Source organism: Sorex fumeus, unplaced genomic scaffold (genome assembly GCF_029834395.1).
Source record: "Sorex fumeus unplaced genomic scaffold, SorFum_2.1 ptg000240l, whole genome shotgun sequence".
NCBI classification, from domain to species: Eukaryota; Metazoa; Chordata; class Mammalia; order Eulipotyphla; family Soricidae; genus Sorex; species Sorex fumeus.
Genome location: NW_026606297.1, coordinates 4,194,664 through 4,219,915, shown reverse-complemented (window position 1 = coordinate 4,219,915; position 25,252 = coordinate 4,194,664). Strand labels below are relative to the sequence as shown.

General features: G+C 36.5%; 1 protein-coding gene across 3 annotated transcripts in view; it reads left to right on the top strand.

Moving 5' to 3' along the window:
• CDH18 (cadherin 18) overlaps positions 1-25,252 on the top strand; it is a 784,408-nt gene that overhangs the window by 645,031 nt on the left and 114,125 nt on the right. For all 3 annotated transcript variants that reach the window (XM_056108952.1, XM_056108953.1, XM_056108951.1), the window contains exon 5: positions 14,228-14,395. In XM_056108952.1, coding sequence (XP_055964927.1) covers positions 14,228-14,395 — 168 coding nt within the window. The remainder of the gene's footprint in view (positions 1-14,227; positions 14,396-25,252) is intronic.

The window sequence follows — 25,252 nt, the reverse complement described above, 5'->3', positions numbered from 1 at the left end:
TTCTTGACAACTATTGTCTTTATTAAGACAAATTTTAAAGGTAAGGTAAAGGTAAAGGCCCTCCCGTTGATCGTCGATTTGCTTGAGCGGGCCCAGTAACGTCTCCATTGGAGACTTTGTTGTTACTGTGTCTGGCATATCGAATACTCTCGGTAGCTTGCCGGGCTCTCCGAGAGGGGCGGAGGAATCGAACTCGGGTCGGCCATGTTGGCCGCTTGTAAGGCGAACGCCCTACCGCTGTGCTATCACTCCAGCCCTAAGACAGACAAATTTTAGCATTTAAAATTGGGACTAGAGTGATAATTCAGTAAGTAGGGTGCTAGCCTTGCATGTGGCTGACCTGGATTTGACCCCCCAGTTCCACCTGGTATCCCCGAAGCCTACCAGAAGTGAACCCTCACCACAAAATCAGGAGTAACCCCTAGGCACCACTAAATGTGACCCCAAAACGAAAATAAATAAATTAACAAGTAAAAAACATTAGTAGCTTCTCATTTAGTATAAAAAGAGCAGGGGGTCCAAAAGTATTCCAGTGACTCAGCTGAAACTGTTGGGAGACTCAATTTCAGATTGGATTCATTGCCATTTCTTTCTCAGGACCTACCCTCCAGCAGTGGTCTTGTAAGAGAATAGTTGAAGTACTTCATATGAGTATCGTATCACCCAAAATTGAAGATTGGATTAGAAAGAAGTTATGTATAGGAAATAAATTATAAGTGTCCTAAATGCTTATTTGTGAAAAAAAAATCAAGTGGTCATGTAGCAGTGATGATAATAATAAAAGAGAATTATTTAGTACTTATTTTTGTTGGGGGTATAGCTAGCTATAGTAAGGGATTACTCCTGGCTTTGTACCAGGGATCACTAGAGAGGAAGTTCAAATGGGAGAAGTTCAAATGGACATACGTTCGAAACCTAGCATCAAACCTGGTTCCCTGAGCACTGCCAACTCTGATTCCTGGCCCTGATCATACCTTTATTATTGTGGGATTAATCAAAACAGCCATAAACCAGCCCAGAATAGTGATACTCGTATTTCGTTTCCTGCAAAATGAGTCAATAATCAACTAATAGTCTTTTGGCAGTGAGAAGAATCTTCAGCTTTTTCAACTGATCACATATTCTAATGTATAAGAGCCAAAATCTGTTTGTTGGTTCGGTTTAATTCTGTTAAGCCAGTTCTTTTAGTTATTCTGCTTTCCCCACCATGAATTTCACATCTCCTTGATTATAATTAAACTTTGATTCCAGTGACTTTAGAATCTAATTTGGCCGAGAGCACCAGATATTACTTCTGAAGCCACATTGCCAACACACAGACATCCATCCAAAATCTTATTCAGATTCTTTACAATGTTTTTCCCAGTTTACTCACAAAATATTAAGAATTTAGAGGGTAATGATTATGACCACTGACTTAATTTTATTTATTGTATTAAATAACCCCTTTATCATACCCATAGACACTCTTGCAATTTTCTTAACCTTTTTGTTCTTGTGATCTCTATTTGAGAAAATGTAAAGAAACTATAAAAAACTCCAGCATACCTTGGTGAGAATTTAAGGAATTCTTACAATACTTAACATGTTGACACCAAGAGTGCCACCAATGACTCACAGTTGGATGTTATTTAATTAACACTAATTTCGAAATTGGAGTCAACATTTAAATACGTCATAACCTGGGTTTGTAGAGAGATGGTACAACAGGTAGGATGCTTGCCTGCAGGGAATGACCTAGGTTTGATCTCTGGCACACTATGTAGTCTCCCAAACCCTCTCTAGTGATCCCTGGTACAAAGCCAGGAGTAATCCCTTACTATAGCTAGCTATACCCCCAACAAAAATAAGTACTAAATAATTCTCTTTTATTATTATCATCACTGCTACATGACCACTTGAATTTTTTTTTCTCAAATAAGCATTTAGGACACTTATAATTTATTTCCTATACATAAAGTAATGCCATCATACTTTATACACATCAAAGCTACATTCATACATTCAATTAAGCAATGAAAAATACAGATAATCTGAAACTATTGCCTATAGATTCAAGATCTAATAAATATATATATCATATATATATTCATGTTCAAATCAAATGAATACTTAGTGGAGCCAATTGTCTTTATAAAGTCATTGGATAAAATTCAGAATGCACATCTTAATGAACATAGCTTATTAAATGTTGAAATCAATGGTACTTGAATAAAATAAACAAGTGATTATTGAAGAACTAATATAAACAATATTACTGGAGCCCAACTACCAAGATCATACATTTGTAAAGATGTAACAGTCTTGGTAACAATTCTTATTGACAGGACTGTTCAGTGTCATCACATGGGATGTGTTTTAAGAAATATAAACACTTTTAAAACGCTCACAATTCAAGTTAATTAATTGACTAAATAGATTCTGAGGCATGAGTGCCTTGACTCGAGGTCAGGTATTATGTGCCATCAACTCTGATGTCTGTTATTTCCTGGCACTCCAAGGCTTATGTTGTCACAGAAACTGATGCTTTGGTCCACTCTTCCAAATTTGGATTCAGTAGATCTCAGTGGGGGCCTTCAGATAGCATGAAAGTTGGTACTCCATGTAATTATGTTATTAAGTGGCCCTTGTGTCCCATTCTAAAAACACTGTGAATTCAGAGCATTTTAAATGACATCCCATAATGACATAATAGACATTAAGTGAATGAATGAGCAATTGAGAAAATTAAGAAGCAAAATAAGCAATTGAGCCAAAGTGCTTTTGTGTTGTTCAAATATGGAAGAAAACTTACCAGAGCCGCTTTTAAAGGCATATGCACTCACTGGAAATTTCTGTAGAAATTCTGTGTTTACTTACTTGTTCTAGCCTTTGAGGGATTTTTATTTTGTAGTCTTCGGTGGCATGGTCTAATGAACCAAATTTGTTCACATTCATCTAGATTCTTATTAGGCGGTAAAAATACAAGAAAACATTTTAGAGGATCTGTTGCTATATACAAAATCTTTAGTCAGGAAACAGAAACACAAGGTGTGCTTGTGAGTCGGCTCAACGAGTAATGTTCATCACCGTAGATGAGTTTTCGATGTTATGTACTTGTATTCAGCGGAGAGTAATTCCCAGTTATAAGCTCCTACATATCAAGGTGATTGGGAAGCAGTAGTCAGAAGGTAATTTGCAGGCAGTGGGGCACCAACAACCGTTTACCAGGAAAGTAATAAGAAATAAAGTCAAATGATACAAGGGTAATCACATCCTGTTGATTCAACATAACATCACAAGAGAATAAGACTCAACAAATCCATTAAAATTTTGAAGTAAACATTGCTAGTGAGGCATATTCAACAAAATTTCAGAATATACTTCAGCTATTCACCTAGAATATATTGAATAAGAGGTTATTTCCTACATTTAAAAAGGAGAAACAAAATGAATTCTTCTGATAATTTTTACAATCATTGAATGATTTTATGCCATATTTTAATTGAAAGATAAATGATGCTATCTTATAATTACTTTGGATAAAAGGATACAGGAAAAAAATCAAAGCATTTTTTACCTAGACTACATAAACATAGATTATCCTGGAATTTTTAATGGTTTAATAATTTTTAAATTGTATATTATCATGGAATATTTTTGTTGTATATGCACATACATATGTGTGTGAGTATCTCCTAATATATTTATTTACATGGAAAATTTGAGATAAAATGTGATCATATATATGAATAAATAATAATATATGAATAAATAATAATAGTATATAATTCTAATTGTGGCTTTGCAAAGTCTGATCTTGACACAATTACATAAAAATTGCCTATGATATTTATTATCCTTTCTGTGTATTCCCAAGTTGAAACCCCTGCATATGCTCTGAATGAACTAAAGAAAGTCAGTAGGAAGTTAAAGTGATAGATTATCCTCACACTGTCCAAAAGAGTTCCCATCACAAAGCAAGCCAGCTAGCATCTTTATCTTATAAGTCTGAAATTTGTGACAAATCATCCTCAGTTATTTGAGCCAATACATTTAGGATACTCAGTATCAGTACCATCAATACAGTAGGTGACTAGAGTTATCAGTAGTCAAGAAACACTTCAAAGTATTAACCATGCCAGTTAGAGTCTGAATTTCAGGAATTTCCTCTGTAAAGAGATGTCTTTTTTCCTTTCTTCCTTCCTTCCTTCCTTCCTTCCTTCCTTCCTTCCTTCCTTCCTTCCTTCCTTCCTTCCTTCCTTTCTCTCTTTCTCTTTCCTCTCTCTCTTTCTTTCTTGCTTGTTTGCTTTCTGTCTTCTCCCTCCCTCCCTCCCTCCCTCCCTCCCTTTCTTCCTTCCTCCCTTCCTTATCCCTCCCTCCTTCCCATTCTCTTTTCCTTCTTTTCTCCCTCCATTTCTCCCTTCCTTTCTCCCTCCCTTCCTTTCTTTCTCCCTCCCTCCCTCCCTCCCTCCCTCCCTCCCTTCCTTCCTTCCTTCCTTCCTTCCTTCCTTCCTTCCTTCCTTCCTTCCTTCCTTCTTTCCTTCCCATTTTTTTCTCTTTTTTCCGATTTGGTTTTTGGATTACACCCAGTGGTTCTCTGGGCTTAATTCTCCTCTGTACTCAGGGCAGAGTTGATGCTTAAGTGGAGACTCCTGGCAGGCCCTGAGGACCGAATGGGGTGATGGGGTCTGAAACCTGGTTGGCTATGTGCAAGGCAAACACCCTAGCTGCTGCACCATCAATACAGACTCTATACAGAGATTTAAAGGTGCTTAGTGGTAGGGTACATATCTTGAATGTATGAAAATTCAGGTTCTGACACTAAAAAACTTAGATCGATAGACGGGATAGATAGTTTAATCGATTAAATAAATAGATCTCAAGATAATGTATAATCACAATTAAGTTTGGAAATCTCTAGAAAATTCTGTAAATGAAGTGAGTGAAAATTTCATCACTCAATCTGTTGCAGGATTCAGAATGAAACTGCATGGTTAATATTAAGCAAGAATAGGAATAACCTGGAAATTGTTGTGGGAAACCAATGTCTAAGCAATTTTGCCCAGAGAACTTAACAATTGTCTTATATCTCATTTGTTTGTTTTGGTGCCACAGCTGGCAGTGCTCAGGGATTATTTTAGGGATGTCTCTTGACACTGTTTTGGGAACTATATGTGGTGCAGAAATAAAACTGAGGTTGACTATGGACAGGGCAAGCATTAGACCTCTCCCAGCACTATTTCTCTGTCACTTATATACATTTTTTAAAATGTATTCTTAATCATTTTTACAATGATGGTTAAATTATCCACTCGATAAATATGATGAATTAAAATGATAATAATGAGGCCACTTGCAGCACAGGAATAAAATTTACTTCAGAACAAGGATGAAGCATTGGGAATATTTGAAAACTGCTACAATTTTGGAAGAAAACACTTGTTTTCTTGTAATCCATCTGGGATCCATCTGTTTTAGATAATTTGTAGTATATTAAGGATTTGAACCCTAATGATGTAAAGGATGTATGTTTTTACATTCACATTTAAATTTTAGCAGCCAGTTGAAAGACAATTGAAGAATAAAATAAATGTACTTGTGACATTTTCCATGTATTTTTACTGAAAAATAATTTGAAACAGAGACAATACACACCTTAAAAATTCCACAAATTGGGGCTGGAGCAATAGCACAGCAGGTAGGGTGTTTGCCTTGCATGCGGCTGACCTGGGTTCGATTCCCAGCATCCCATAAGGTTCCCTGAGTACCGCCAGGAGTAATTCCTGAGTGCAGAGCTAGGAGCAACCCCAATGTATTGCCCGCTGTGACCCAAAAAGAAAAAAAAATTCCACAAGTCTCTTTAGCTAAAAAATAGTACATCCCAATTTTCAAAAAATAAACAACTACTATTGGGGGCAGTATGTTGATTTGTTCACAGGTAACATTTTCTATGAATAATTTCAAATGAATAAACAACAATAAAACATTTTGGAACCAGTCAGGAATTACAGCACAATTTCATATTGCAAAGTTTATATATAAAAAGTCTTTCACTGTAAGCAAAGAATGTTTAAAGCATACTTAGGTGTGTATTTTATTCGATTCCTCCGCCCCTCTCGGAGAGCCCTGCAAGCTACCGAGAGTATTCGATATGCCAGACACAGTAACAACAAAGTCTCCAATGGAGACGTTACTGGGCCCGCTCGAGCAAATCGATGATCAACGGGAGGGCCTTTACTTACTTACTTTACTTATGAAAACTATATGGTAAAGTCATTAAATTAATGAGAAACTTTTAAAATTAATAAATAGTTATGACATATCCATTAATGATAAATAAGTACTGCTAGCATAGCTGTCCTTCAAAACTTTACCTGTAGAATCAATGAATTATCAGAAGACAAGCAAGTTCTTCTCTAGATGATGACTAATGGATTCTGACATTTACTCATATAGACAAAAAGGTCCTCCAAAGATCACTCAACTTGAAGAAGAATAAAATTGGATGGCTGATATCATAAAAACTTGACTCACTACACAATTATATCGAGGCAATGTGTATGGTGATGAAATATTAAGTAAATGCTCTAATGGAATATAGTCAAGGACCCAGAAAGAGACTTTGCACATAGTTAACTAATTTTTGTAGAAAGTAAGTATGATAAAATAGAGGGAAAAAAGGTGCTATTTTAAAATGGTGCTGTTGGAACAAAAGGACATCTAAATAAAATGTTTAATGAACTAGAAATTATATCCTTAACAAAAATATGGAGCTCAAAATGGATATCAGAGATTAATCTAAGCATAAAACTGAAATTCCTAAGAGATATCAAGATGGCTTTAGACATGTCAGTGTCTAGGTAGCTTACAAAATCGTCAGTCAAAAAGAAATATTTGATAAGATGGCCCTCAAAATTATTTTTTAAAAATCTACACTGTGAAAGACACTCTCAAGTGAATAGGAAAATACGTTTTGCCCTGAGAAAAATATAAGTAAATCCATCTGATAAAGGACTGTAAGCTTATAAATCAAAAAGAAAATAAGCTGTTTAAACAGGCAAAGTATCTTTACAGATATCTTTACCACATAGACATATGAGTGGCAAATATGCATAGAAAAAATCTTCAATATCAACTGCCATTAGGGAAATTTAATAAAATTTTAAGAGTTACTGTACACACAATACAGTAGTTTAAATCTGAAACACTGACCGCAACAAATGCTACTATGTGGTACACTAGGAAATTCTTCAGTATGCTCCTGGTGGCAGTGCAAAATGATATAGCCCCATTGTCTAAAAGTGGGCTTTTTAAAATCATAAAAAGAAATAAAAATTACTCCCCCCCACACACATATAACATTCTTTTTTAATTAAAGGGTAAAGATGCATTATCTAGCCAGTGGGACAGGAATGTCAATCAAATCATCGATGCTCCCAGCCCTTCTTTTGGAGGAAAGACTAGAATCTAGAATGACTTGTAGGAAGGAATGGGGAAGTGGAGGCCTCAGTATTTGATTGACTAAGCCACTTTGCATAAGTAAACCTGAAAGCATCTCTTGTATCCATTTGCATGGTGACACATAGCAAGATACATAAGGTAGAATTTTAATCATTCATGTATGTCTGTGGAATGTCTGTCTGTACATTTGCATGTATGTATATATCACGATCACGGTCATGGTCCTCCCAGTGTTCATTGATTTGCTTGAGCGGGCACAGTAATGTTTCCATTGTGGGACTTGTTGTTACTGTGTTTGGCATATCGAATACATAACAGGTAGCTTGCCAGGCTTTGCCGTGCAGGCGAGATACTCTCGGTAGCTTGCCAGGCTCGCTGAGAGGGGTGGAGGAATTGAATCCGGCTCGGCTGGGCTGGCTGCATGGGAGGCAAACTCCCTACCACTGCGCTATATATATAAAGATTATGGGAGAATGTTCACCAAAAGTTTATTCTGTATAGTAGAAATGTCAAATTATCTTGTATTATCTTTGCTCTCATGTATCTCAACGAATAATCTTTTACGTTTAAAAAATAAAGTTACATTAAAATTGACAAGGACTGAAGAGGTAAAATTGGCAAGAGATTTCTTAGGTTTCAAGTTGCTGTGAGTAGACCACAAAGTTGATATCTTGAACTATGGTTAATATGGAAATAAAAGATATTAATTCACATATGCCCTTAATTCCTTTCTTATTCCTAGATATAATGTGACATGTTGGGGACCTGGAGCGATATAGCACAGCTGTAAGGCCGTTTGTCTTAGACACAGCCAACCCAGGTTTGATTCCTCCATCCCTCTGGGAGAGCCTGGAAAGCTCCCCGTGGCGTATTCTATATGCCAAAAACAGTAGCAACAAGTCTCACAATGGAGATGTTACTGATGCCCACTCTATCAAATCGATGAACAATGGGATGACAGTGCTACAGTGCTACAAAGCAGGATGAAGTTTTTTGTACAAACGACTGTACAAATAAGTCTTCTTGAACTTGAGGCTGTGATGTCTTTCTTGAATTTTTTTTTATCAGAATCCTAATGTGCAAGGTATTTTCCATTCTGTGTCTTGATGGATTGTGACAATTTGAAAAGTTAACAAGGACTGGGGCCAGAGAAAAAAAATTTTCCATTACAAAAACATTAACTTAGAGGGGCTGGAGGGATAGCACAGCGGCTAGGGCATTTGCCTTGCATGCAACCAACCCAGGTTCGATTCCCAGCATCCCCTATGGTCCCCTGAGCACTACCAGGAGAAATTCCTGAGTGTAGAGCCAGGGGTAACCCCTGTGCATTGCCGGGTGTGACCCCAAAACAAACAAACAAACAAATAAAAAATTAACTTAGGAATTGATAGGTCAGAGACCTTACCTAGTAAGATAGAGGGTTAGAGATGAGTATAGTGAAAGAATAGAAGTTTATTGGGGTGCACTCCTGAGTGGACCCGACCAACCTCTGGCAAGGCTGGGGAAGAGCCGCACCCTAGGAAAGGCTAAGAGGGATTTTAAGTTGTCTTGGGTGGGAAATGGAAACAGAGACCAGTGGGGCAGGTGCTTTGGTCTGGTCTTCTGTTACCTGTAGGGCTTGATGTGCGGAAGTGTGGAATGCAACCTGGTAGCTTCCTGAAGTCAGGTGGTCCACAAGCCCTGCCTTCTGTGCAAGGGGAAGGGTAGCCTTTGATTCCAGGAATGTGTTATCTTATCAGCTGGTTGCCATGTTGCAACCTTACATATAAGGCAAACCTTATAAGGCAAACCTTACGGGAACAATAGTTGAAAAATACAAAAACCTGTCAGAGCAATATCTATAAATTTCTGTTTGTCTACAGAACGACACCCTGCAAAAACCTCAGGAAAAACAGTCTTTGACTCTTAAAAGAGAAGTGCATGTTAGTTGGCTTCACTTTGTAGACTCCTAGTGTAATATCTGGCAAATACACTGTTTTGCACTAGTGCTACTTGATGGATAGCGTCTGGGGCTACAAAAGCCACAGGCATCCCCACATTAAAATCACTACTAGGACTAAGTGATCCTTAGTAGTTCCTGTTAGGATTGAAAGAAGCCCTTTGGCAAACAAACCTTAAGGAAATTTAACAGAAGAAAAGAGTTTATTACTTAAATGCCTTCTTCAGAGTACAAGTCATGCCCCAGGGAGATATTTGGGTTTCCTGGATGTAGTGGTAACTTTAAGACATAAATGATAACGAGTCAAGTCTTGAAAAAGAAAATAAAGAACAAAAAGAAAAACCTGGGGGCAACTGGAGTGGTAGAAAGAAATCAGCCACAACCTGCCAGTTAGAGAGATACACAAGTTTAAGTAGAACCAAAGGAACTTCCATTGTAGGAGCCTGGTAAACTACTTCTGATCAAATATTGAGTCAGCCATATAAACCATAGCACCCAAAAGGAGAGAGAGAGTAAAAGGGAATGAGCCTGCCACAAAGGCGGTGGGTAGGGGGAGGACGAGGGGGGTGGTGGGAGGATTACTGGGAACATTGGTGTTGGAGAATGGGCACTCCTAGAGGGACGGGTACTCGATCACTGTATGACTGAAATGTCATCATGAAAGTTTGTTGAGTCTATAATTGAGTCTCACCATGATTCATTAAAAAATATTTTTAAAATCACTGTATCACTGTCATCCAATTGATCATCTAATTGCTCGAGCGGGCGCCAGTAACGTCTCTATTCCTCCCAGCCCTGAGATTTTAGCAGCCTCTTCTTACTTGTCTTTTCCCAACAATTGGAGCGTCTTTTAGGGTCAAGGGAATGAGACCTGTTGTTGTTACTGTATTTGGCATATCAGTTATGCCACGGGGAGCTTGCCAGGCTCTGGCCATGCAGGCAGGATACTCTCAATAGCTTTCTGGGTTCTCCTAGAGGCATATATTTATATATTTTTCTCTATTAATTGTTGTCTACTGTCTGAACTCCATCAGCTATGGTGCAGTAACAGGGGAAAACGGGTAGGAAGTGTCTTATAATGTGGTCTGGAAAGTGGCCTGGAGTGTGGCAGTGGTTAGGTAGTGGAAGTCGGCTGCCAGGACTGGGTCCCTTGAGGCGGGGAGGGCTCTCATCTGCCTCACATTCTGGTGCAGAGTCTTGGCACAGAACAATATGAAATTGTTTATCATCAAAGAAGCACCATATTGTAAGTAAAACATCTAAATCAGTGGAATTCTGATTATGAGATTTCAAGAACCAATATATATTTAATGGGTTGACCTAGTGTTGCAATTTTTAATTTTTACTTTCATAATAAAAATCTGTTTAGAGCTAAATAAATAAATAAGTAGATAAATAAACTAAAATTAAAAAAAATAAGAAATAAAGTGGGTTCCTCCAGGACAATTTTATTGCAAAAAAAAAGTCAACTTCAGAAGCTTACCTGAATTGAGATTTTTAATCTGGACCCAGTGGAGTTGAAGTTTGACATGTACTCAAAACTTCCCTAAACACTCCAAAGCTTAGAGTGGTTTTATTCCTAATCTCCCATCTTTGGAATCAATAATTGCCTCTGTGTGTAAATGTAGAAATCCATTCAGATCAGGGAATGTTAGAGTTAGAAATAAAAGCATAGGCAGGAAGGGTCCTTGGATATCACTATATATCTTAGAACACTTCTTCCTATGTGAAGAAACCGATCTAATTCCAATTATATGACATTCTGAAACAGCAAGAAAAGGCATGCTATAAAAATATGAGCTGTTGTAAGAGGCAAGGGAGGGATGAATAGACAGAACAGAGACATTTTAGGGCACTTCAACTATTCTCTGTGTTGCTATAGTAGTAAATATATATATAAAAAACATGTATTATGCACTTATCTAGTGCAATAGAACAATTAAAATGGTTAACTGTAGATTTTAATACATGCTTGTATAGACACAATAGTGATATCATGAGAGAAAATAAAAATAAACTCATTTTAATTAAGAACATCTTGAGATTAGAAAAAAATCAGTCAAGGAGTTATTATGAGTAAAGAATAATGAAACTCATTGCTAGTGATGGTGTTAGATAATAATGGTCAATGCATATGCATCAGTTGTAATAAATACAGTTTCCCAGAACTGTGTCCAGTGGAGGGGTTGTTGAGAAAGGGAGTGTTTGTAAGTGGTGAATGTACTTAGCAGGCATGAAACTGCCCATGTAACTCTGTACTTTCTTTTTAATTTTACTGCTCTAAAAATAAATTGCTTAGAAAGGGGGAAAATGGTGCTGCATCCATTGTGCTTGCGGCCACCCCATGTACAAGCATCCGGGAGAGGTGTTATAAAGAGATTATTGTACACTGGGATCATGTTGCCATGGCAATTTGACTATAAGTTCCCCAGTTACTCTGATGGCCACAGGGGAGGTCAGAGCTAAGCACATGTAAGCCCCTAGTCTCTGGAGAATTAGGGAATGTTTAAGTGGATCCCTGAACAATTGTTTGTGAGCTCTGCTTGTCAAATCTGGAAAGTCTCTTTTCTTTCCTTAAGCAAATGCATCTGACAAGATTCATTCCATTTTGAGTTGGAAGTAACTGTAAAAAGAAATGGAGAAAATATGTCAATGCAATAAACTTATCAAAGTCTGTTCTAGAAATTACGTATGATACTTTTCACTGAATAGCATTTAAATTATATAACATTTTATGATCCTTTTAACTGAATGACATACAAATTATCTAAGAGGTATCTGTAATTCACTTATCCTGATTGATTTGATTTTTACATATTGATACCCTGTGAAATAGCACTTTAATGACTTCATTGTAAAACATTATCTTGGATTTGTCCAAAAGTCTCATAAAATATTTTCACAAATCCTTGGCTTGTTCGTTACTTTATATATTGAATTCCCTTTTATATAATTATCAATGTGATAAAACATTGTTCTTTTTAATAAGGATGCTTGAGGCTTATTCATATGCATGAAATAGAGGTATCATTTATTATAATATTATTATAATTTCCTTGGATATAAATGATTTTCACTTCTATTTAGCTTCAGGAAAGTTTTCCTAAATCCCCTCAACTATATATCTTCAAATTTTGAAAGTTATAGGCTCTTTTTCTTTCAGTGCCTGAGGTTCTCCTTTCAAAGCCATTACACGTACAATCAATTCAGCTTTTTTGTAAATGTGGTTCATAATTCCATATTCAAAATACTTCTAAAATAATTCTTCATAATTTCAAGATTTTTTATTTTCTCTCAGTTTCATATAGTGTCTATAATCGTGTTTGTTAAATTCTGCAGTTAGCAATTGTAATTGTTATTATTCCATGAATTTTACTACTAATAATAAAGTATGTTGCTTGTTTTTATTTGGTTGTTTGTGGGAGTTGGTACACACACACCAGCACTGTGGACTACCCTTGGCTCATTTCTCAGGAGTGACCCCTAGCAATGTGCAGGAGAGCTAGACTTGATGCTAGGTACAGCAAGCACTTGATGCAGAAGGTACAGAAAACACCTTACTCCCTGAAGTTTCCTCACCCCTGACGCGTATTTTCAATTGAATGTATGATGTATTTTCCCAAAGTGACATGGAGAAAATATTTATTACCAAAAAATGGTGGTTGTTAAGAATGGATCAATGTTTAAAGTAGCAAATACGTTTATAGTATTTATGATATACAATGGGCTAGAGTGATAGCACAGCAGTAGGACGTTTGTCTTGCAAGCCGCCTGCCCAGCCCAGCCGCGTTTGATTCCTCAGCCCCTCTCAGAGAGCCCGGCAAGCTACCGAGAGTATTTCGCCCGCATGGCAAAGCCTGTCAAAGTCTGGCAAAGCCTGGCAAGTTACCTGTGACGTATTTGATATGCCAAACACAACAACAACAAGTCTCACAACGGAGATGTTACTGAGCCCCCTCGAGCAAATTGATGAATAATGGGAGGACAGTGCCAAGTGCTATGATATGCAATGCAAATGTATGCATATATCAGAATATGTACCTATATTATGGTCCATTTACAGAAAGACACATTTTATCAATTTTATCATATTTTATCACATATTTTATCATATTTTATCGAGACAATTTTATGGCAGTTCATAGCCCATTGAAAAATTGTGCCTGAATATATGTTTTAGACTTTTAATTTTGCCATACAGAGCTACATGCATATATGCATGAAGGATATAAATTTTGATTTTACTCTTAACCCTAAATATTAATTCATGAAAATGACCGTTTGTGTTAATTTTGAATTAGTCCTATCACATAATTTTGCTTATAAATGCTTAAAAATAATGCTTATTGCGTTTAATTTCTGACAAAATGGCTTCTTCATCTTGATTAATGTTAAAATTCCAATCTTTGTGATCTTTGTTCAAATGCCCACACCCCTTCACTTTACATCATCAGACTTTGCAAGCCCTATTAGAAGTTATGTATATTTTCTGCAAGAGAAAAACGAACCCCTATTCCAGTCAACTCAGCTGATACTTGTGAAGAACGCAAAGCAACCTTCCTCAAGCCCCAAGTTTGGGCTCTGGGACACCCTCCATGGGGCACCCGCCACAAGGCCCTACAAGCAATGGGCAACTTTCATTTGCCACTTATAGAATGACTGGAAACTTGAGACTATAAGCCATACACTCCAATGAGGTCATTTGAACACACTCTAAAGACAATATTTATCTCATCTACCTGACTCAAAAAAATATTTACTAAGAATTTATTTCTTTAAAAAATAACAATCTATGAAACTTCTCATGATGTGTATGTAAAACAGTTTTGTTGTATTTGGTTGCAGGAGTTATTCGAACTGCCTTACATAACATGGACAGAGAAGCCAGAGAACACTACTCAGTGGTCATTCAAGCCAAAGACATGGCTGGACAAGTTGGAGGCCTTTCCGGGTCCACCACAGTGAACATCACCCTGACTGACGTCAATGACAACCCTCCACGCTTTCCTCAGAGTACGTATCAATTTCCTAGAATCCTGGTTTTCATTATTCACTTATGCAAGAGAAGTTCTTTGATAGAGAATGCTCTGTGACACTTACCGTCAATACCTAATTTTAGTTTTCTCAATATGGTGTTCGCTTTTTATTTCCTTTTCTATATTTGGTTTTAAGGGCATGCTTAGTGATTCTTGGGGCTAACTCCTATCTCCGCTCAGGGATCCCTCCTTGCAGAGCTCAGGGGTTCATATGCAGTACTAGCGTGGAACGGGGCCATCAAACCGGAGAGGCCTAGTCAAAGCAAGTGCTTTAATATTTGTACTATCTCCCATTCTACAGAAGGTCCTTTTAAAAATATATATTACTTTTTTGTTGTGTGTATCTGGGCCACAGTCAGCACAGCTCAGGGCTCTGTGGTTAGGGAGCATGCCTGGTGACACAGGGATACTAGGGGTTTGAACAGGGGTTGACTACTTGCATTGCAAGTGTCTTTCCACTGTATTATTCTCCAGCCCTCAATTCCTTTCATTAAATAATGCTAAAGAAATTTCTGCACCTATGTCTTCTGATCCTAGTAGAGAGCTGTCACTGAGTTGAAGGTTAGCACATCACTTGACATCACAGTAAAATACTAAAAATGATATAGAGGTACTAAGCAGTTATAGCCTGCATTTGCTGAAGTTGTGTTTTACAAAGGTGTCCATGGAAGTATTCCACTTCTCTTTTTGTACGGTGTTGTCATATAAATAAATGTTCATGTCCTCTTTGTCTTGTATTTTTAAAATCCTTCATACCACCATGCATGCTGGGCTGGAGTAATGGCACAGTGGGTAGGGGTTCAAATTCCTCCACCCCTCTTGGAGAGCCCGACAAAGTACCAATAGTATCTCGATGCCCACCCAGCAAAGCCTGGCAAGCTACTAGTGACATATTCAATATGCCAAAAACAGTAACAACAAATCTCACAGTCTGTTGTGAAACGTTCCTGGTGCCTGCTTGAGCAAATTGATGAACAATGGGAGGAGAGTGGGAGAGTGCTACCTTGCAGTGCTACCATGCATGCTGGCATCTCGTTGCTTTTCTTTTTCTATCTATCAGTCTCGCACACAAGCATACATGCACTGAAGCACATACCCCTCCAGAGCAGAACAGGTACTCTACTATGGGGGTTCTCCATGTACTATCCGATCCTTTAGACGAATACAAACCAGCTATACACTTAGAGAGAAAAGGTATAAGTTGTGATATAAGCAACCTTGGTCATTTCCAGTATGTAAAATGAATACATCTAATCATGTTACATCCAAGCAAATAATTCTTATTATTACTCATAATAATATGGCAAAAACTATGTATAACTTTATATAGAATAATTTTAACTGTGTACAAACTCTATTTTCTTCTCTACACATCATGCTTAGAAGCTAACTGATACTGTGGTGTGTTAATAACAGCTCTTCACAAGCTGGCGTAAAATGCTTTCCACACCTTTATCTCTCAATGTTGTGTTCAAAGTACTCAAACCTGTCTTCTATAATATAAAACCTGTTCCGTAAGCCGAGGGACATTTTTATCTTCTTAAGTCAGCTTAGAATTCTCTGTATTCATATCCCTTTGTTTAAAGGCCAAGACATAACTTCTCAGAATTTTGATGAAGGATTAGCAGAATTAAGGCTGGCTTGGATTGTTTTTGTGAACTCAAGTTTTCCGATGAATCCTTGAGAAATGAGTATTAAATGAGTGAGTCATATGAGTCGAATCTAAATCTCTGTTTTACTCTCATTATCAAAAGCACTTTGTTAGGGAGTAAGCATGGCAGGTTTATCATTTTATACAATTTATTTCTTTTTACTTTGGGGGACATAGTCACACCCAGCTATGCTCAGGGCTGACTCCTCTCCCTGCACATATAGTGGTCACTCCTGTTGTTGCTAAGAAGATCAGATGGGGTATCTGGGATTGAACCTGGGTCAGCTTTGTGCAAGGCAAGCGCTCTAACCACTGAACTCTTTCTCTGACACCTCAAAAAAACCTTAAGTATTGGTTTCAAAGATATGACTATGTGTCCTGGTCCATTTTCATGGTTGTGACTATATGAAAAAAGTATATTTGAAAAAATTATATGACACTGGTTAGCCCACATTAAAGTAAGAGATATAATTTACTAATAAACCATTCTATAAATGATGAAGAATTTTTGTATTCATGTTTCGCTTATTTGATACTACATCCCTGTGTGTACATATTGCCATGACTATTTTTCACATAATGAAGAAAATGAATCTCAAATATTTTAAAAGCATAATATGTGACAATGCAAAACCTAACGGAACACAACTTTATTATCATGAATCTTTGTTTAGACAGACTCTTCCTCCACTCCATTACTTGTTCTGTTAATATAATCTCAATATCATTCCTTAATCTCAAATATAAGCATTTGGGGATCAATAAATGCTGAAAATGCTACAAATGTGTCACATTCACTCACCCTCCTCTCCATAATAAGTCCATTAAAATGATTTTAGAAATCAGCAGGAAATTGGGGCTCTGATGAATATAGAAAAAATTATCTGTGATTTATTATTTTGACTAATCAAGTATTATCCATGAAGCATCAGTTTATAGTAAAACAACTGCTGTCCTGACAAGAAAAAAGAATTAATCTATAGTGTCTGGGTGGGTTATTGTTTCTAATGGAAGCTTCTTTGTCTTTCTTCCATAGCAGTTTACATAACATGACCGGCAGGTGTCAATCACATTACACTTCCAAATGCACTTAGTGTTTTTTTTTTTTTGGCTGAAGGTGGTAAACACACATAACCTAAAACTGGATTTTTGAAAGATTCTTTATTTTATTTGGACAAGATTTCATAAAAACATAGATGCTTTCAGAATGACTGAGGCTTTAAGAAGGATGTGTTGGTCAATTTGACATGAAGTAACACATCCTTTATTTACCCATAACATTATAAGATCTTTTATGCATATGTAGGTATACAGGTGCATATAATAATGCATATGTGAGCTGAAGAGATAGTACAGTGGAAAAAGCACTTGGCTTGTGCATGTCTAGCCCATGTTTGATTTTTGGCATCCTACTTGATCCCCTTTGCACCTCCAGAAGTAATTTCTATAGTTTCTCAGTCTTTTTGCTAAGAAGTAATTCATGAGTGCACGAAATAAGTAGGAACTTAATACCACTGGTGTGACCCACATTTTGGCCCCCAAAACAATTATATTCATATATATATGTATATATATGAATATCTGTCACTGCCATTGCCCTCCCGTTGTTCATCGGTTTTCTCGAGTGGGCCCAGTAACGTCTCTATTGTGACACTTGTCGTTATTGTGTTTGGCATATCCAATATGTCACGGGTAGCTTGCCAGACTTTGCCGTGCGGGTGAGGTACTCTCGGTAGCTTGCCAGGCTCTCCAAAAAGGGCAGAAGAATCGAACCCAGCTCAGCTCTGCACAAGGGAAACTCCCTACCCATTCCAACCCATATAAACATATAATAATATACATATGTGTGCACATGACTATATAATGAACTTGATGATATCTATTTAATGTGAGAAACTTTTGTAACTGCTTAGACAAAAAAAGTGATACTTCAGGAGACTTGCCTTCCTAAGTACCATAAAAGGTACAAATCTACACGCGATTGATATTGGAGGAAAATCATTGTCAGTTACCAAATGATTCCATTACTCTTTTTCATGTAACGCCTTGGCAGTTCTGAAATCCTCTCTCTTTAGCTGAGAGAAGCTGTCTTTTTCACACCAAAGCTGTTATTGACTCCGGTATAAACATCCATCACACAACGCTTTGCAAAAACATTCCCAGAAAGTGTTCTTAGCCCCCTTTCTTCTATTAATTTGCTAATGCCCGTGAAAGTGACTCACGTTGTTGCATCTTATTATATTTTAATTTAAGGCTGTCACTGTACGCTAAAGTGTCTCAGCTTTTGGTGAGTGAGAACTAGAAAGTGAATTTCACAAAGAAATTGCGTTACCTTCTCTGTGGAGTTGCAAATGCAGTGACATAGAAAATTAGGGGCATAGTGGTCCAGGCTGATAGAGACTGTTTGACAATATCATAGAAGCTGTAGGGAGGCATGCAGAATGAGAACTGCTATAGTTGAATTCCAGGTAGTGCTTACGTATGGGCAGGGAAATGCTAGGGTGGACGGTAATTGTAAGACTCACAGTAAGGGTTTGGATGGATAGTCAAGGGGTGAAGACACTTTCCCTGCATATGGCTAACTCAGATTGGATCCCTGACACCACACATGTTGCCCTGAACACTGTCAGGAATGATCCCTAAGCACAGAACCAGGTGTAAGCTCTGGACACCGCTGAGTGATATTCCATATAAAAAGCAAACAAGAGCTGGAGCAATAGCAGAACGGGTAGGGTGTTTGCCTTGCACGTGGCCGACTGTGGTTCAATTCACAGCATCACATATGGTCCCCTGAATACCACTGGGAGTAATTCCTGAGTGCATGAGCCAGAAGTAACCCCTGTGCATTGCCAGGTGTGACCCAAAAGAGCAAAAAATATATATATATATATTATTATATACATTATATATAATAATATATTATATCATATATAATATGTGATATATGATATATTATATCATATGTGTGATATATATTAAAAAAAGTAAAGGCCCTCCCGTTGATCATTGATTTGCTCGAGCGGGCCCAGTAACGTCTCCATTGAAGACTTTGTTGTTACTGTGTCTGGCATATCGAATACTCTCGGTAGCTTGCCGGGCTCTCCGAGAGGGGATGATATATATAATATATATAATTATATATATATCATATATATATGATATATATCATAAAAGCACACGATTTCTTACTTACTCAAATGATACAAAGAATGCCTGATATTTAATCTACTCTACTTAAGATTGTTTGTATTTATGATTCTGCTTTTAATGATATTAATGGTATTTTATTGACATTATTTTGTTTTTTGAGAGAGAAAAATGCACTGACAGATATTTCCTATATAAAGCATATACATATAAGTTCAGTATCTTGCATAAAGTTTCATAAAACAAATTTTTGTCCTAAGTGACAGCAATTATATTTTGAGAAAATTTCTGGTAAACAACTAATTATGAACAGAAAAATGCACTACATGGCACAATGAAGAAGAAAGATTTACTTGCTTACCTTAGAAACATCTCCATCAACTTGAAATATTTGTCAAATTTTAAGTGTTACAGCTTCTGTACAGCCTACTTAGGGTCTGAATCTGTCCTGGGAAGATCAATGATTAATAGTTCAATAGATGGCAGTGTTTTCCACTGCTGAAAATACAGTTATTTCCTGGTTCATGTACATTTTAAAGGTAGTAAGCACAAAACAACAGGGATGAAAATTGTTAATTATTTTTATTTTCAGAGCAAAATATTATAGAGAAAATGCCAGTTTTCTAATATATTTATATTTTCATGAAAACCAATCTAAATGTTACATATTATATTCAGCAATGATATTTTATTTAAGGTTTAAGTAAAAGAAACAGAAAATGTTCTTCAAAATGTGGAGTCAATAGTTTCCTTAAAAGCAAGTTAGAGTCACTTTAATAAGTTTTTAAAATGATATATGGGGCCAGAAAGATAGTACAGGGCTTATGGTAATCGTCTTGCATGCAGGTGGCCCTAGTTTGATTCTTGACACTTAATAATGATCCCCCTAATTGCTTAAGACTAGCCCCAGAACTTTTAGAGCACTGTGGGTAATTCCCAGAAACACATGTAGAAACACCATATCCTCAGGTTCTAACATTCTACTTCTGACTCAATTAGCCAAGAATTTCTAAGATGAGCATCAGCTCTCCTGAGCACTCCTTGGGAGCCCTACAAAACCATTCCCCCAAATATTATTTTGACTGTAGACAAGTATTGCTAAATGTTTTGAAAATTTATATAACTATAATCAGGCATTGTATTTAGATGAGCATTCATATGATACACTTTAAAATACAATAGATTCTGTATTTACATGCTTTGCTGCCTACTAAGTTCAATAGTATGTATTATGTCATCTATTTGATAGTTTTAACACATTTTAGTTTTTAGCTTTCTAGAGATGTATGCAATATATCTCATTATAATACTGGATTTTTCTATTATCCTTTTAGGTTTGTTTTGTTATATTGGCAATTAATTATTGAATAGAATTCAGATTAAAATATATGCATCTTTCTATATGACTGTCACTGTCCTCCCATTGTTCATCGATTTGCTCAAGCGGGCCCAGTAACATTGTGAGACTTATTACTGTGTTTGGCATATCGAATATGCCATGGGCACCTTGCCAGGCTTTGCCATGTGGAGGAGATATTTTCGGTAACTTGCCAGGTTCTCTGAGAGAGGATCTTTCTATATATTATAAACAAAAGTTTTCTTTTTAACGTTAGTAACAAAAGTTCATTTTAGTCTTGTAGTCCAGTTTGCCTATCTCAGTATAACTCTTTTAGCTTACTATATTTACACATTCTCTTTATATCTCCAAGCCGTTTTTGTTCACTTTCAAAAATACAATAAATCATGTATTATTAACATAATGCACTGCCGGGTTTTATCAGTTCAGGCAAACAGTATTGAAAATCAAATCTGACCTTTGACCTGCTTTTTTCCATTCAACCTCCCAATTTATCCTTCTCCTTTGTAAACAAACTGGTGTTACTAATAGTTGAACAGGGATTGAAAATAACCCTGTTCATTTTAAACAATAGAAACATAGACATGTTACTTTACATATATATATATATACATATATATATTTAACTTTTTTCAAAGAATGTTTTTGTATTTTACAGATAGATACCAAAAGGTGAGGTAACTACATCATACAGAATTCCTACTTTTAACTTTTGAGGCAACACTATAATGTTTTCCTTAAAAACTATAACATTTACCTTCTTGACAGTGGCATAGAATTACCTCATTTTTTATTATCTCCAAACCTAGTTTCCCATGTTTGAATAAAGAATAACTTTCTTCACAGGGATATGGTAATATCTAATTATTGTTTTGATTTGGACTACCTTAATAATAAGAGATGATGAATAAATTTATATCTGCCTATTTGGTCACAAAATGCAATAGCTTGACCTCTGTAGTGGAATGACATTTTTTTTTGACACAAGCTTTCGTTTCAATTTTTTCAGTCTTATGCAATTCAATTTTGTTATTCTTATTTTTGTTTCTTCTGTCATTAAAATGAAGTACACAAATACAACCCAAAAACTAATGTCAAAGAGCGTATTACTCATGTTTGCTTCTATTTATTCTATAGATTCAGATCTTATATCTAAGTTAGTATTGAATGTATTTTTAACTAATTGTTGTATGTTGTATTATAAAGCAGTCTATTTCAACCTCTTTTCATCTGACTATGCAGTTCTGTTGAAGACTTTTCCTGCTCCATTGTATGCACACAGTACCATTATTTTAAATTTAAATCATATTCATATGTACATGGTTTTATTTCCACACTCTGATCGCTATTCTAACAGACTGTGGGGTCAGTTTTGTTCTAGCTCATTACTGTTTTAATTACCATCATTATATAATATATTTGTAGTAAGCAGTCTTTAATCATTACTTAATCTTTTTCTTCTGTAGCATTTTCTATGTGACATATGTTTTCAATCCCAAATGGAGTTTTACTTTGTTCTATTTTTATCAAGAACACTGTTTGGAACCATTCTATTGTATTTATATACTTCTTTAGGTAATGCTGCCAACCCTTTTGTTTTGATTTTATTTTTTGTATGAAACTTTACTTAAACACTGTGATTTACAAAGTTGGTCAGAACACAGTTGTTTCCCCTGAAAAACTTATTCCAACAGTATTCCAACACCCAGTCCCACAACCAATATATCCTTCCCTCCACCAGTGTTCCAGTTTCCTACCTACTGCCCAAGCCTGCTGCATTAGCAGGCAGAAAATATTTTCTTATACTGCTTGTTACGGCGTATATCCCATAATGATGTTGCAAAAGGCATGGCCAGAGGAGTCACTGAAGTATTAAGTTAGAATGGAGCCTTCTGTGTTTTTCTTTTTACTCACTGAGCTTAGTGGGCTTCTATTCAATTTTCGCTTTTAATAGCCTGTGCTCTTACGGGCCTGTCAGGTCTGCGAAGTTTGGAGGTGCTGGCTTTAAGAAACTTGGAGCTGAGTTGGTCTGCCACTGGTGTCTCCAGCATCTCTCTGAGATCAGTCCTGAAGCTAGACCATATCACTGACAGCAGCAGGAACCAGATGTGGATGTGGAGGGTGGAAGACTGGACCTTTGGCAGGGAGAGGACGTCATCGTCCCCTGTCCTCTAAGGCTCCAGAGATGTGATGGGCCTGGCCATTCTGGTGAACCTGTAAAAACTCAGCTGCTGGCATCCCTTTGAGATCAGTCCTGAAGCTGAGCTGTTTCATTGGCAGCAGTGGGAAGTATTAACAAGTGTTGTGTTTTTCTGTTTTTGTTTTGTTTGAGTTTGATTTTGGTTTCGGCACAGCGTATAGTCTGTTTAGTACTTATTCCTGTTTTATGCACAAGGCTCACTCCTGGCAGTGCTTTGGGAACCATTTGCTGGGGATCAAACCTAGGTTGGTGTGGACAGTGCAAGTACCCTAACCACTGTTCTCAGGTCTCTGGTCTCTTACAAAATTTAAATTCTGTTAATGCTGTTAATCCATGAGCACGCTATTTCTTTTGATAGAACGTGTCTTCCTCTATTACTAAGAAATTCTTATTGCCTTATGCCTAAAGATTTTTCACTTCCTTGGATATTTCATAGTATTTTATACTATTCAATACAAGTTTAAATTAAATTTATTTTACTTTTTTTTTTTTTGGTGGTGGTTTAGTTCGGGGCCTGAAGCTGCTCCATCCCGGCTGGCATAGAGGTCAAAAGGTCACAATGGTGAGGCTCAGAAGGTGCTAGGGGTCACGGCTGGGTAGATCCTTGCATGCGTTTGAACTCTTATATCCCCTTGATATTTATTACTTGATATTTATTACTTGATATTTATTACAATAGCTTCTTGCTATATAGTCTTTGGGGATTTCTATGTATATTTTTGTGCAATCAGTAAAGACCATATTGATTTTTTCCAATTTTTTGATTACTTTCATAAAAATTTTGTTCTCATTTCTCATTGTGTTACTTCCAATATTACCTTGACTATTGGAGTGAGATTGGACAGCTTGTCTGATTCAATATCTTGTGTAATTTTAATTTTTTTCCACTGGGAAACATGCTGGCCGTGAGTTTATCAGATAGTCTTGGTTATCTTGATATCATTAATTCCAAAACCATTTTTGTTGAGGTATTAGATTATAAGAATCATAAGAATATGTAAACAAGTCAAATAATTTTAATTTACTGAGATGATCATATGATTTTTATCCTTCCTTTCATTTATATGGTGTGATATGATTAGAGATTTCTTAAGTTGAGCCATTTTGACATCTCAGTTGATGGTAGTGATTTATTATTTACTGATGTATTTTTACATTTGCTTTACAAGTATTTTGCTCATGATTCATGTATATGCTTCCTTAGAAATATTGGTATTTATATTTTGTGTGGGTGATGTCTGGTTTTGAAATAATGGCAATGTTGGCTTTAAATAATTCTGAAATATTTATTCATCATTTTTAGTAGAAAATTTAGATAAGAAGTATAAATTATTCATTGAAAATTAGGTAGATTTCACCCTAGGTACTGAGATTTAATTTGGGGGGCAGGCTTTTGATTCCAATGCAAATAATATCATTAATGTTTTGGTCTATTGGGATTTTCTAATTTGTTCTTTATTCAGTCTTAAAATGAGTCAGAGCGATAGCATAGCAGGTAGTAAGCATTTGCCTTGCACACAGCCGACCTGAGTTCAATTCCTCTGCCCCTCTTGGAGAGCCCGGCAAGCTACCGAGAGTATTCTGCCCACACCGCAAAGCCTGGCAAGCTACCCGTGATGTATTTGATCTGCCAAAAATCAGTAACAAGTCTCACAATGGAGATGTTACTGATGCCCCCTCAAGAAAATTGATGAACAATGGGAGGAAAGTGTTACAGTGCAGTCAGTTTTGAAATACTGTATATTAAAATTTAATCATTTATGTTGGGCTGGAGCGATAGCACAGTGGTAGGGCATTTGCCTTGCACGCTGCTGGCCTGGCTGAGCTGGGTTCGATTCCTCCATCCCTCTCGGAGAGCCTGGCAAACTACGGAGAGTATCTCAACCACACGGAAAAGCCTGGAAAGCTCCCCGTGACGTATTCAATATGCCAAACACAGTAACAACAAGTCTCACAATGGAGACGTTACTGGGCCTGATCAAAAAAATCGATGAACAATGGGAGGACCGTGACTGTGAATCATTTGTTATATTATTCAATTATCTTCCATATGTTAGAGTTGATAATGCCATCTTCTGATACCTTGAATTTCTTAGCTTTCTATTTTTGATTTCTTAGCTTTTCTATATATTCAAATTTATTGTACTTAGCTACATCAGCTAAAAGGACAATTGCATTTTGATTTGGAGGCTAATTCCTTGAAAATTACTTCTTCATGTCTTTATTGCTATTTTAAATGGCATGGCACCTCTGCAATGCATCATCTTTCTAAATAGATGATGTAATTTCAATTTATAATCTTTTCCTAACACCAAATACTAAAGCATACCTCATTCATTGTAAATATAAAACTCATCCTACTAAGTTTACTGAAACAAAGGCAAAAAAAAGTTTTCTAAAAAAAATTAGTATCAATATAAGTATCAATACTGTGGAAAAAGTATATTAAATGGAACTACTTTCAATGAGTAAGATGCAT